Raw genomic sequence first — 13,775 nt, forward strand, 5'->3', positions numbered from 1 at the left:
ATATATATATTCCAAAACTTGATGAAATGAAATGAGGATCCTTAAAACGAAACATGCATTTTTTTTCATATTGATGGTTAGTTCCTAGGAAAGCTCAAAAAGCTGATTATTTGTTGAACAGAAGTTTAAAAACTGAAATACAGTACTAGGAATCCTAGGGGTACTGATTAACCTGATACTAACATAATGGTACAAGAGTTGTGAGCTAGTTAACAACACTAGTTAAGCAGTACTTTCTTTCATCTTTACCATGTGTGGGAAAAAGAAATCACTGAAAGTACAACCGAGGGTAACAGTGAGTTACTAACTAGCAGAATATTGAGGATATTTCTGACTTTGTAGGGAGCTCTTACATATTTTTGTACCACAGACTTGTTTCTCAATGTCTTAGTCTGTTTTCAGCTACTATCATAGAATACCTGAGGGTGAGTAATTTATCATGAACAGAGATTTAGTTGGATCACAGTTCTGGAATCTGGGAAGTTGGAGAACTCACCTCCAGCATCTAGTGAGGGCTTTCCTGTGGCAGGCAGAAGAAGCATGAGCATGAGCCAGGGAGCAAGAGATTACCAAATAAACCTAGCCTCTTGATAACTAACCTACTTCCTCAATAAAGACAGCAGCCATTGGGGAAGTCAGATTCCTCACGGCTTAGTCACCCTTACTAGGCTCCCCCTTCCAATCCTTGCCCTGGGAATTCAGTTTTTCACACACAGATTTGGGGAAAACATTCAAACCATTACGGGCAATCTGGGAAAGCCTATGCAGTCCTGCTCAGAATAATGTTTTTAGTGCATAAAACAAACAAAAATAGGGGCTGGGAAGGTGGCTCAGTGGTAGAGCGCTTGCCTTGCATGCATGAGGCCCGGGGTTCGATTCCTCAGCACCACATAAGCAGAAAAAAAAAGCAGGAAGTGGCGCTGTGACTCAAGTGGTAGAGCTCTAGCTTTGAGGTGAAGATCTGAGGGACAGCACCCAGGTCCAGAGCTCAGGCCCACGACTGGACCAAAAATAATAATAATAATAAAACAAAAAAAAACCCAAAGGTAAGAAAACATATCCAAATGTATTTCTGATCCCAGAATAAGAACTCCCAGTGGTGTTGATTCCCATTTAGAGATTTGCTTAATGGTGTAGCATCTGCTATTTGTACCCTGAGTAGCCACATAAAGGGAGTGGGGGTGAGACAGGAAGTGGTTTAGAGAGTTTTCCTGAGGTATACTGAGGAATACAAACTGCACAGATGAAAGAGATGAAGAGGTTAAAAAGGCATGTGTCTGAATCTCAAAAACATGACGCTGATTGAAAGTAGTCAGACATAAAAGGTCATATTTTGTATGTTCTCATTTATATTAAATGTCCAGGATAGGAAAATCCAGAGAAATATATTAGCAGCTGCCAAAAGTTTGGAGAAGAAAATGGAAAATGAATGATGAGTATAAAGTTCCAGTCCTTTTTTCTTTTTGGTTTGTTTTATTTCTTTGTATATTTGTTTTTTGTTTGTCTTTACTTGATTTCATTTACTTTGGATGCTTTTTTGTTGTTATTGTTGTTGGTACTTGAGGTTTATCCATGGCTTCCTGGATGCTAGGCAAGCATTCTACCACCTTACCCATGCCCTGCACATTTAGTGTTTGAGATGAGTTTTTTATCTTTGACTCACATTTTAGATCCTCCTTCCTGAGCCTTCCTGGATTATAAGTGTGCATCGGTGCACCCAGCTTGAGAAGTAGGTAGAGCATTTGGAAGTAGATAGAGCTAATAGTTGTACAACATAGAGAATGAACAAAATGCCACCAAATTGTGCACCTGAAAGTGGTGCATTTTATGTTGGCCATTTTCTCTGATTTTTTGAAGTATATAAATCATCAGTGAAAAAAGATTGCTTATAGGAGAATTTAGTGAGCTGATAAAGGCCAAAAGAGAAGAAAAGGGAAAGTCTAGCACACATCAGGAGCCCTGTGGGGACACAGGAAAGGACATGAGTAGCATTCAGGGCTGGGAAATGCCAGCCAGCTTCCTGAAGGCACCAGCCAGTGGAGTTGCTGGGTGGGGCAGGGGAAGAGAGGGCCCTGCAAGCAGCCTGGCAGTGGAAAATTGGGGCAGGGAAAAGCAAGCTTACCCAGAGGTTGGCAAACTGATGAAACAGATAAGGGACAGAATGATTTGTGTGGGCTGGCACCCACAGCAGAGAACTACCAGTAGGCATGTGTTTGGAGAACACATTCAATCCATGGCAAGCAGTCTGGTAAAGCTTCTGAATTCCTGCTCAGATGAATGTTTCTGTGCATACTAAAACAGAGAAATGTATCAGCATACATTTGTGATCCCAGGACCAGAAACCCCTAAGGGCTGATTTCTCAGAACTTGTGGGAATGTACATGAGAAACAGAAATGAAGCAGAGAAATAAATGTGCACGTGGCTGAGGGTATGCTGGAGGTTGCAAGTAAAAATATAAATAATCTCTAGTAGAAACTTGATTTAGGCCCCTAGATAAAAAGCAAAGAGGTGGCCACCTAGACTGAATTTCTGTTGTTCATCCATCCAGAGGCTGGGGGGGGGAGGGAGAAGGGGAGACTATCATGACTTTTAACACAATAGGCTTCTAGGAATAATCACGCAGCCAGGAAAGCAGCCTTCAGAAGGATGTTAATCTTGCTTTTAAAGGAGTTGTGTGAGATCATGAGGCAGCAGTCACCCACTCTGAGCATGTGTCACCTCCTCAGGTTGCCATTCCCATCACCCCAGCCCTGGATCCCCTGCGGATGCTGACGGATGATGCCAACGTGGCTGCCTGGCAGAATGAGGGCCTCCCTGCAGACCGCATGTCCATGGAGAATGCCACCATCCTCATCCACTGTGAGCGCTGGCCACTCATGGTGGACCCTCAGCTGCAAGGCATCAAATGGATCAAAAACAAATATGGAGAAGACCTCCGGGTCACCCAGATTGGTCAGAAAGGGTAAGTGAGTAGCCAAGCACAAATGCTACAGCATTTGCCATTTGTGCAGGAAGAGGAAAAATATGTAAGGAGCAGATCCTAAACCCTAGCAGCTTGTTTTTCTCTTTCTCCTTGTCTATCCACAAGGTAACCTTCATGGATCTCCTCTGGGTTTAGGAAATACCTCAGCAAAGCATGCCCAGATACCAAGCCTTTTCTTTTTCTACCCATTACAAACCATGCGCTATCTATAGGAGGATTCCTAGTTCACCATAACCTATGACATATTTGATAAAGAACCATAAGAAAGGAGTATGAGGATTCTCTCTCCAATTGACCAGCAAAAGGCTGAGCTAGAGGCCTGGATCAAATGATAGAGCCCCAGCTATGAGCAAGCAGGTTCCTGAATTCACACTCAAGTACTTGAGTGTATGTATGTATATATAATTCTGTATTTTGGATCAAATGATAGAGCCCCAGCTATGAGCAAGCAGGTTCCTGAATTCACACTCAAGTACTTGAGTGTATGTATGTATATATAATTCTGTATTGTATAGTTAAATAATACAGAATCATATATAATTATAAATCATAAAAGTGAATCCCTCTTTCAGAGTAAACTTTCTCAAGAAATGAACACCCAGGTATCACATGCTGTATTTTTATCTATGCCTTAGTCACAGAATAATCTAACATCGGCCTTCTTCCCAAACTTTGCTTAAACTAGTTCTTTCTAGGTGGCTAAGTACACTTTAAACAGAAGCTGGGGGAGGGGGATTGTTTGTTGGTTTGTTGTTTTTTTTTTTCCGCTCAGTGCTACATCAATAATACTTTAAACACTTCCTGACACATCATAGGCCTTTCATAAATATGCATTCAGTTAATTCTCCATTCATGTACATTGAGTCTTTTTCTGTTGGGTTGTGTTCTAGATTTGTTGTGCATTATTTGAATTTAGGTACTGTACTACATGTAATATGTACAATCTTTTGTTGTATGAATGGAAATTTGTTTCAAGTCTCTCATTTGCCTTTTCATTTTACTTGTGGGGTTTGACATAATGCCGTTTATTTTATTATAGGTATTATTTGTCCAAATTTAACACCCGGTGGTTCTTTTACAGATCATTCTTAGAAAAGCTTTTTTTTCTCCAGAAATTATTTAAATCTTTACCTACATTTTTAAATTTTTCTTTTTACATTGAAATTCAAACCCCTTAAATTTATTTTAAGGTCCTAAACGAGACTAATTTTCCAACTGGTTAGTTACTATACCACCTATTAAATTTTCCATTCTTTCCTCAGTTAATTAGAAATGCCATTTTACAATATTATTTTCCTTAAACTTTATTATTTTCTATGTATCTAATACTATATTAACTGTTAATTACTTCGTTCTATATTTAGGAACATTTTCTGTTGCCTCATCATTGTAAAACAAATAGAGAAAGGAGTTACAAACAAAACAGTTAACGAAAACCCATAGTTAGTCAGTTAAAAATACTAGTAATTGTTTAGTATCTGATTTCTTTGTATTGTTGAACTTGCCTAAAATATTTCATTACTAAGCCAGGCATAATGGCATACATCTATAATCACAGTTCCTCAGAAGGCAGAAGTAGGAAAAACAACTCATATAGTTAGCAAGACACTATCTGAAAAACAAAAAATAAATGAAAACAAAAGAACAGGAGGCAAGGCTCAAGTAGTATAATACTTGCCTAGAACATATAAAGCTCTGGATTCAATCCCTAGTACAGATACATGGGGAGGGAGGAACGGAGGAAGGGAGGGAGGGTGAGAGACAGGTCCCTTGTCTTCATTATCAATTTATTTTCTTTACATCTTCATTTTATTCTTTATTGGGGGGCGCGGGGGTCCGGTCATGGGGCCTGAACTCTGGGCCTAGGCGCTGTCCCTCAGCTCTTCAGCTCAAGGCTAGCACTCTATCATTTGAGCCACAGTGCCACTTCCAGCTTTTTCCTTTTTGCTTATGTGGTGCTGAGGAATCTAACCCAGGGCCTCATGAATACAAGGCAAGCACTTTACCACTGAGCCACCTTCCCAGCCCTTATTAGTTTATTTTACTTTAAGATCTTTGGTCAAGTTCTGTAAAGCTTTATCATTATTTTAGAGCAATGAATTGGAATTATATCAAACTTAAAAATGAATTCTGGGATCTAGTAACATGCTTATTAAACTCTTCATAACACTAGAAAGTTAAAAGCAACCTAGATCTTTAGGAATATATTGATAAATATATTCTGGTATATAAATATACTCTACCTATCCAATCATTAAAATTATTTTAGAATATTTAACAAGGGGAAATGTCTATCATGTACAAAACTAGGTTACACAGTTAAAGTGCTATGAGTTCAATTGTAGGAAAACAAAGCTTGAAAAATCTAACACAAGTCAGACCTCTCTGACTGCATGTTTCACATACTTAGATTCAACCAGTCAGTCAATCAATCATACCTCAGAATCATCTGGGAAAACTCACATCTGTACTGAACATATGCAGATTTTTTGCCTTTTGTCATTATTTCCTAAACAATACAGAAAAACAACCATTGTATTAGGCACTATATGGAAAATCATGGGAGAATGGACACAGGTGATACAAAAATATACCATTTTACATAAAGGGACTTAACCATTGACTGGGGATTCCTGGGGGCCTGGAATGATTCCCCTCTGGTTTCCAAAAGACTACTGAATATCAAACATATACAGGAAAAACTAAATTTTGTTCTGTTTTGTTTTGTTGGGGTTTTTTTTGTTAATCATGGGATTTGAACTCAGAGCCTGGGCACTCTCCCTGGGTTTTTTCATTCAAGGCTACTGCTATACCACTTTTGATCCACAGTGCCACTTCCAGTTTTCTGGTGATTAATTGGAGATAAGTGTCTCATGGACTTTCCTGCCCAGGCTGGCTTTGAACTGTGATCCTCAGATCTCAGCTTCCTGAGTATCTAGAATTACAGGCATGAGCCATCACCTGGCTAAAAACTAACCTGTTAATAGTAAATGGAAAGATTAAGATTTTTTATTTCTTTTTTAAAATTCTTATCCTCAAGAATTTGTATAAAGGGTTTCAACTGAACATGTCAATTTTTGAGTAAAATGTATCTGATCATTGTAACCCTTTCAATCACCCTCCCCAGATTATGGTTCATTTTCATAATTCCCTTTTATGTTCAATTTCTACTCGTTTCTAAAATTGTACAAAACCACATAAATGCCACTTTAAATGGAGAAAAATGTAGTCTCTAAAGACATTTCTAATATCTTTTCCACTGTGCCTTGGGGGCCACCGTCACCTCATTAAATTGCCTCTGAATCTGGCCTTCCCACAGACTCACGCTGCCCGCTTGCTTCCCCAGTTACCTTCAAACCCTAGAACATGCCCTGGAGGCCGGAGATGTGGTACTGATTGAAAATCTAGAGGAATCCATTGATCCTGTGCTGGGCCCTCTTCTTGGGAGAGAAGTTATTAAGAAAGGACGGTAAGACTTGGATGTGTGTCTGCCCCTTGTGAGGACTCAGATCAGGGTCTCTGACAGGACTATGGGGAGGTCCACTCTTTCTAGAATCTCCTGTCCTCAGCTTTTATCAGGCAGCTTCCTCCAGTGGGAGCAGAGGGCTAGAAACTGCCCTCAACTCCTAGAGAAGGCTTGCTAGAATAAACCTTACTTGCATCCCTCAGCAATTCATTGACCTCCTTTTAGAAGGCCACTAGGTGTGATTTGGGAGGAAATTTGCAACAAGTAGTCAAAAAAGCTGACTTTTCAGATGAGCATTTTATTTTTTTGTTTTTTGTTATTAATTATTGTTTATTATTAAAATTATTATTAAGTACTTTTACAAAGAGGTTACAATCCCATAAGTCAGGTTCTCAGTGTAATGCATCTTGATGAATCCCACCCCTTTTACTGTTCTCCCCCATCTTTTCCATTCCATTTTTGCATAATGTACATTGAATATAATGATTGCATTTGCTCATCCTTCTTCCCTCTATTTTGCTGGCTTTTAGCATATTTACTCTAATGTCCATGGGGATCATTTTACTCTTTGTAATACACTTGAGTCTATAGTTTGATACCGTTTATGATGTTAAAAAATTATTTGCCTTTATCTTTCCCAATTTTTGTTTTTGCTCCCTATTCCTCTGCATTTTTGTGGATTTTCTTTTATCCACTGTTGTCACTGTTTTGGATTTTGGTGCCCTTTGTATTGTATATTAGTGTATCTGATTTGGAGATGGGAAGGGGAAATCACAGAAATGGTGAGACAAAGGACCAAGGTAATAGTAATAAAATGCAATGCTAATACTCATGAGACACTATGTTGGGAATGAACTTTACACCTTGTGAGGGGAGGGGAATCAGGGGCATAGAGGGAAAGAATGAGGGAGGGAGTAACAACGTTCGACAAGAATTGTACTCACTTCCTTACTTACGTAAGTGTAACCCCTCTGTACATCACCTTTACAAGATGGGCATTTTATCCACGCTAAACATTTTGAATTCTGAGGAATGGCTTCTTTGTCGCCTCGGTGGACCTCTGTTGACTTGGTGTGCTAGTAGATAACCCAGACTTAGCAAGCACAAGGCAGAAAGGTGAGGGAGGGAAGACCCAGAGGAAGCACAGAAAGCTATCAGCGCATCTGGTAAGAAGTGGTCATTTTCATGAAGGTGTCCTTGACTCAGGGGCCATCTTAAGTCTCTTTCCTGTTGCTTATAACAAGATTCTTGGTGCTTTGTAGTTTACAAAGAAATCAGCCTAATTCTACCCAGTGTTAGCAATATAATAGTTCTGTTAGACCTGCTGAGAGCCTCATACTCCACTACAGTATGCAGGATGCCATCATGACAGGAGTGCGTGTGAGATGAGATCATGTGACCAGAGGGAGCGAGAGACTTGAGCTTCTCATCACAACCTGTTCTTTTGGTAACTGAGCCATTCCCACCAGACCTGACCCACCCTCTAGTGACATCATTAATCCTTTCCTCGTGATCTCCCAACCAAGTCCCCCCTCTCTACCATCTCAGTACCATCACACTGGAGACTAAGTGTATAGCACGCCAACTTTGGGGGAAAACAAACTATATCTGAGCTACAGCAGAAGTCTTACTCACTGCCTGGGCCCTAAATTGCCCTTCGTGACTTGAAGCCATGCTCACTTGTACTTTTGTTTCCCCACATTGAAGTCATTCAACCTTGAGGAAAGAAATAAACTTTAATAGGTAGCCTAGGAACACATTTTTTTGTCAACTAGAAGATACCCCTTCCTCCAAACACTTTACTGCCATCTACTGGAAGGTTTTCATAGTCTCCTAATCTATATTGATCACAATGGACTATCTCTGGAGTTTCACAGTGCAAAATCAAAAACATGGTGGCCAAGGGAGAAAGTCTATATATGATGATACTTCTCAGCCCTTATTAGTATAAAGTAGGGTCCTAGGGTGCATGATGGATATGCTCAGAGAAAAATCCATCCAAATTTGTCAACATTATTGATTATGATCTTGAAATAAAAATACTTAAAATTCTGACCCTGACCAAATCACACAGGAAGGAACCCCCAATTTCACTTAAACCTTTATGTTCTAGATTTATTAAAATTGGAGACAAAGAGTGCGAATACAATCCCAAGTTCCGACTCATCCTTCACACCAAGTTGGCCAACCCTCACTACCAGCCTGAGCTGCAGGCCCAGGCCACCCTGATCAACTTCACAGTGACCAGAGATGGATTGGAGGATCAGCTGCTAGCTGCCGTCGTAAGCATGGAGAGGCCAGACCTGGAGCAGCTGAAGGTATATTGGGTGTTCCCTAAGGGAAGAAGAAAAGAAGAAGGGGAAAAAAAGATGCAAAGAGAGGAGGAGGAAGGAAGGATTGCGCTGTCAATAGAACCTGAAGTGTGTACCACTCTGGGAACTGGTGGGAGGTAGGGGATGGTTTTCCTAGGACTAAGCATGGTAGATTCTGCAAGATGTTGGCAGAGATTCAACCCCATCGAATAACCCAGGAATACCTAGGAGAAAGAGAGGCTGTGGAGAAGGACAAAAGCAGAGAGACCACCTGGGAAAACAGACATCTCTGTCACAAGAGCAGGGCCTGGCAAAAGGCTCGGAACCTCTAATTGCACATGCTCACACGTGGCCAACATCCACAACTGAATGGAATTACATTTTGAAAGAGTAATAAGAAATGGGCTCAGTCCTGCTAGGGTCATGTCTTAGGCACCTCTGAGTATCATATCAAAATCCCATAGTCTGGTGGCTGGCCTCCACAGTCCCAGGAGTACTGAAGTCAGGTTACCAGCACGGTTGGTTTCTGGCAAGGCTTCTCTCCTTGGCCTGCTCATGTGACTTCTTCTCCTGCATGCCAGGCATCTCTTCCAAGAGCATGAATCCCATCAGACCAGGGCTCCACCCCCTGTGCTTCATTTATCCTTGTTCATCTCCCTAGACTCCAGTCTCCATTACAGATGAAGGGCTTCAATATATAAATTTGGAGGGGAGCACAATTGAGTCCACAGCAGGTGGCTGGCTTTATTTCCTCCCTTTAAACCTGGTTATATTAGAGAGTATAAGCATAAAGATTATAGTGTATGTGAAAGTAAGTTCAAAGCTCCCTTAGACCTGTTGAACAGACACCCAAGGAGCACTAGCTCCATAACAAGTAAGATTATATTAAGTCCAGAGGATTCCTCAGCAGCCAGGGAAAGCTGTGTCTTTATCCACAAAGAGCTTCCAGTCTAGTGGAGGAGCACAGAAAATAAGAATGCAAACAGAGAAGGTAATAAGAACTTTGAAGAAGATGAGACCTGGTCATATGAGAAAGCCAGAGGGCTGATTTAAATAGTAGAGATCAGTGAAAAATCCTATGAGGCGTTGACATTAGAATTGATTCCTAAATAAATGGTATCTGGGCACAGGGCACCACCAGCAAAGAGAATAGTGAATTCTAGTCTTTTAGGGCAGGAAGGAGATGTGCTTTCAAGAAAAAAAAAATATATATATATAGAACACAGCCAGATTAGCCTTTGGCTGAAACCTCAACACATAGTTTGGGGTTGTTCTTCCCACAGATCAACAGGCTGTAAAAGGGGCAAGAAGATAAAGCCTGAAATCAATTCTTCAGCCTCTAAACTAAAAATAAAAAGTGTCCAGTGGAGCCTCACCATCAACAAGGAAAGAGGAAGTGGGACTCTCTCACATACCAGTCCTCCTTCTGCCTGAAAAAGGCAGATATAGTCTAAACCATGCCCAACAGTAGCTGTTTGTTCTTTTTAAGGAATCCGTGGGAGAGCTCTTCACTTGGGTCAGTACAGTGATGAAAGAGAAGATGCTCTATACAAGGAGAACTTAGTGCTTTCCTCTATTCAAAGCCATGAGTTCTGTGAAGTGGCAGGACTCCAGGGAGAAGGAAGCGGTCATAACCTCAGCAGGATTGATGATGTGTGAAGAGTATAAGCCAGTCAAAGGCCTCAAGTCCAGCACAGTATACTCTGTGTCCGTAGAGGACAAGGCCCAGTACACCTCTGGATACCAAGATCAGCTGATGCTCAAGCCCCTTATTTAAAAGTGTGTAGTCTGGCAAGGTACCAACAACTTATGCCTGTAATCCTAGCTACTCAGGAGGCTGAGATCTGATGACTGCGGTTCAAAGCCAGCCTGGGCAGGAACATCCATGAGACTCTTATCTCCAATTAATCACCAAAACAGCCAGAAAAGGCACTGTGGATGAAGTAGTAGAGCAGTAGACTTGAGCAAAAAGATCTTAGGGTTCAAGAGTTCAAGGAGCCCAGAGTTCAAGCTCCAGAACTGCCCCCCCCAAAAAAAGTCTAATTCTTGCATTTAACCTACACATCTTCCCAGATATTTAAAACCATTTGTAGTTCACTTGTGAGACCTAATACAATGTAAATGTGTATTCTATGTTGTTTTGGAAATGATAACAAATGAAAGTATTTTTCCTATTCATTACACATCCAATATTTTTAATGGTTTTCAATGTGAGGCTTTACAGAACCAATAAATACCAAAGCCAACTATGAATGGTTTAGCTGAGGTTTGACTCCTCTTGTCCATCCCTTCAGTTAACTCTGTTCACAGCCTCAAGTAATCTGCTGTTTACCTCCAGTTTTCTCTGTCTACAGGGAGAAACTCTGGCCCCATGAACATTGATTTGTTTAGTCAAACCTGTCTTGAAAGTAAGACGTTCTGACATCTGCACCTGACCCCTTCTTTGTTGATTTTTGCAGTCAGAGCTCACAAAGCAGCAGAATGGATTCAAAATTACACTGAAAACATTAGAAGACAACCTGCTCTCTCGCCTCTCCTCAGCATCCGGGAACTTCCTGGGGGAAACAGCCTTAGTGGAGAACCTAGAGATCACAAAGCAGACTGCCGCAGAGGTGGAGGAGAAGGTACTGTTACTTGGGTGAATCTGGGAGGCCACAGAAGCTGGCCCACCTGCCATTTTCTCTGTTCTAGATGCCTGAGTCTGATGAGGAAGAGAGGGAGAGAGGGAAGGAGGGAGAGAGGGCTTAAGGTTTACTGGTAGAGTGCTTGCCTAGCATGCCTGAAGCCCTGGGTTCAATTTCTCAGTCCCATATAAACAGAAAAGTCAAAAGTGCTGCCTGTGGTTCAAGTGGTAGAGTGGCAGCCTTGAGCAAAAAAAAAAAAAAAGCTGAGGGACAGTGTCCACATGCTGAGTTCAAGCCTCAAGACTGGCAAAAAAAAAAAAAAAGGATAGAGTTTCGTCCTTCCAAGTCCATTTAGTCAGGATTCCTGAAACGACCACCTCCCATCGTATAAAGCTCCCACTTTCTGGAAAGTGCTTTGGACATCTCCACCCCGCAGACCTGTGATGAGTGGCGGGGTGTGTGAATGCTTACTGTGCAGGAGACACTGAAAACCTGGAAGAGTTTGTGGAATTTCCCTGGGGCTGAGTAATCACACAGATTTAGGTGGGATTCCATCCCATTTCCCGTGATAACCCCACGGAATTGATTAAAAGTAAAATCTCACAAGTCTAATTTCACTATTTGTATTTATTTATTCATTCATTTAAGGTAATGGGATTTGAACTCAGAATCTTACATTGGGTAGGCTGGTGCTCTACCACTTGAGCCATCCCTCTAACCCTGCTTTATTTCTGATTATTTGGAGATGGACTCTACTGAACTTTTCTTCCCAGACAGGCCTCAATTAAACCAAGATCATTCAGACCCCAGCCTCCTCTTGAGTGGCTAGGATTACAGGCATAAGCACCCGGCATCTGGCTACAAGTCTCATTTCAAGGAGAAAACTTCAATTACCTCTCAGGAAATCTCAGCACCCCCCCCCCAATAGCTGAGAAGCAATGCGATTTGTAGTTTCCTTATTTTCCAATGTTTGGAGGGCTTCTCTCCCCACCCCACCATGGAACTAGGAGATCCTTTGATGAGGAAGGGTTCCAGCTCCTCATCCTTCCCCCCACAGACTAGCCTTCTGGATCTCAGTCCTGCACTCTCAGAACCAGTATGGCACTGTTTCTGATTAGGATATTATACAACAATGAGTGTCTAGAACCATATGTCTACTATCAATCTATTGGGATTTCTCCAAATATGAAAGGTTTTATTCCAGGTAGGGACAAAATAGAAGAACTTCAAAGTGGGCTGGAGATTCAGCTTAGTGGTAATATTCTTGCCTCCTATACAGGAAGCCTTGGATCCATTCCCAGTTCTAAAGAAAGGGGAGGGAAGAAAAAGAGAGGGAAAGGAAGGGAAAAAGAGGGAAGGGAAGGGAAGGGAAGGGAAAGAGATTGGGGGAAGGACAAAGCAAGTGACCTGGCCATACATACTAGAATAATTAACTCAGGTTAATTTGGAAAAGAGGAATCAACTCAACAGCTGCTGTGTGACCACCAAGTTTTATCTGTGACCCCGTGTCTGTAGAGGGAAGCATGTGAGTTTGTAACTTAGTTGCTTTAGAGAGTCTGCTGTCCTGGGCCAGAGAGACCCAGCTCACACTGAGGGAGGTACAACCAACCGCGATCATCTCAACCAATCATGATTCCATTCTCTTATTGTAAGAAATCAAGTTTTTAACTTTCCGCAAATGAGTCAGAACAACTTTCTCTGTCTGACTTATTTCATTTCACATGATATACTGGGCTTTTGTTCACTTTGACACAAAAGGTGGAATTTTATTCTTTCTTTCACTTGCTTGGCATTCCATTATGTATATGCACCACATTTTCTTTGTCAATAGATATCTTGGTTGATTCCATAGCTTAGCTGTTATGAATAATGCTGCAGTAACATAATGGTGCAAGTACTTGGAAATGGGATTGCTGGACTACATCATGCATGTGTGGTGTGTATGTGTGTGTGTATACATGTGTGTATGCATGTGCATGTCTATCTGTGTTGACACCAGGGCTTAAACTCAGGACCTTATATTCTTATTCAGCTTTCTTGCTTGTGGCTGGTACTCTGCCACTTGAACCATACCTCCAGTCTGGCAATTTGCTGGATAACTGGAGATGGAGTCTTACAGATTTTTCTGCTCATGCTGACCTCTGGATCTCGTCCTCTGAGCAGCTAGGATTACAGACATGAGCCACCAGCACCCAGATCTTATGGTACCTGTTAGATTTCTCCCTACTCTTCTCCATGGTAGTATAGTTATTTTCATTTCCCATTAAGACTGAGTAAGGGGCTGGGAAGGTGGCTCATTGGTAGAGCGCTTGCCTTGCATGCATGAGGCCCTGGGTTCAATTCCTCAGCACCACATAAGCAGAAAAAAAAAGCCGGAAGTGGCACTGTG

At 41.5% G+C, this 13,775-nt stretch overlaps 1 protein-coding gene across 1 annotated transcript in view; it reads left to right on the top strand.

The window, feature by feature from the left end:
• Dnah9 (dynein, axonemal, heavy chain 9) overlaps nucleotides 1–13,775 on the top strand; it is a 354,260-nt gene that overhangs the window by 249,483 nt on the left and 91,002 nt on the right. The window contains exons 53-56 of the mRNA XM_013013168.1: nucleotides 2,728–2,963; nucleotides 6,331–6,453; nucleotides 8,564–8,768; nucleotides 11,222–11,386. Of these exons, the coding sequence (XP_012868622.1) occupies nucleotides 2,728–2,963; nucleotides 6,331–6,453; nucleotides 8,564–8,768; nucleotides 11,222–11,386 (729 nt within the window). The remainder of the gene's footprint in view (nucleotides 1–2,727; nucleotides 2,964–6,330; nucleotides 6,454–8,563; nucleotides 8,769–11,221; nucleotides 11,387–13,775) is intronic.

Source organism: Dipodomys ordii, unplaced genomic scaffold (assembly GCF_000151885.1).
Source record: "Dipodomys ordii isolate 6190 unplaced genomic scaffold, Dord_2.0 Scaffold19, whole genome shotgun sequence".
Taxonomy (NCBI): domain Eukaryota; kingdom Metazoa; phylum Chordata; class Mammalia; order Rodentia; family Heteromyidae; genus Dipodomys; species Dipodomys ordii.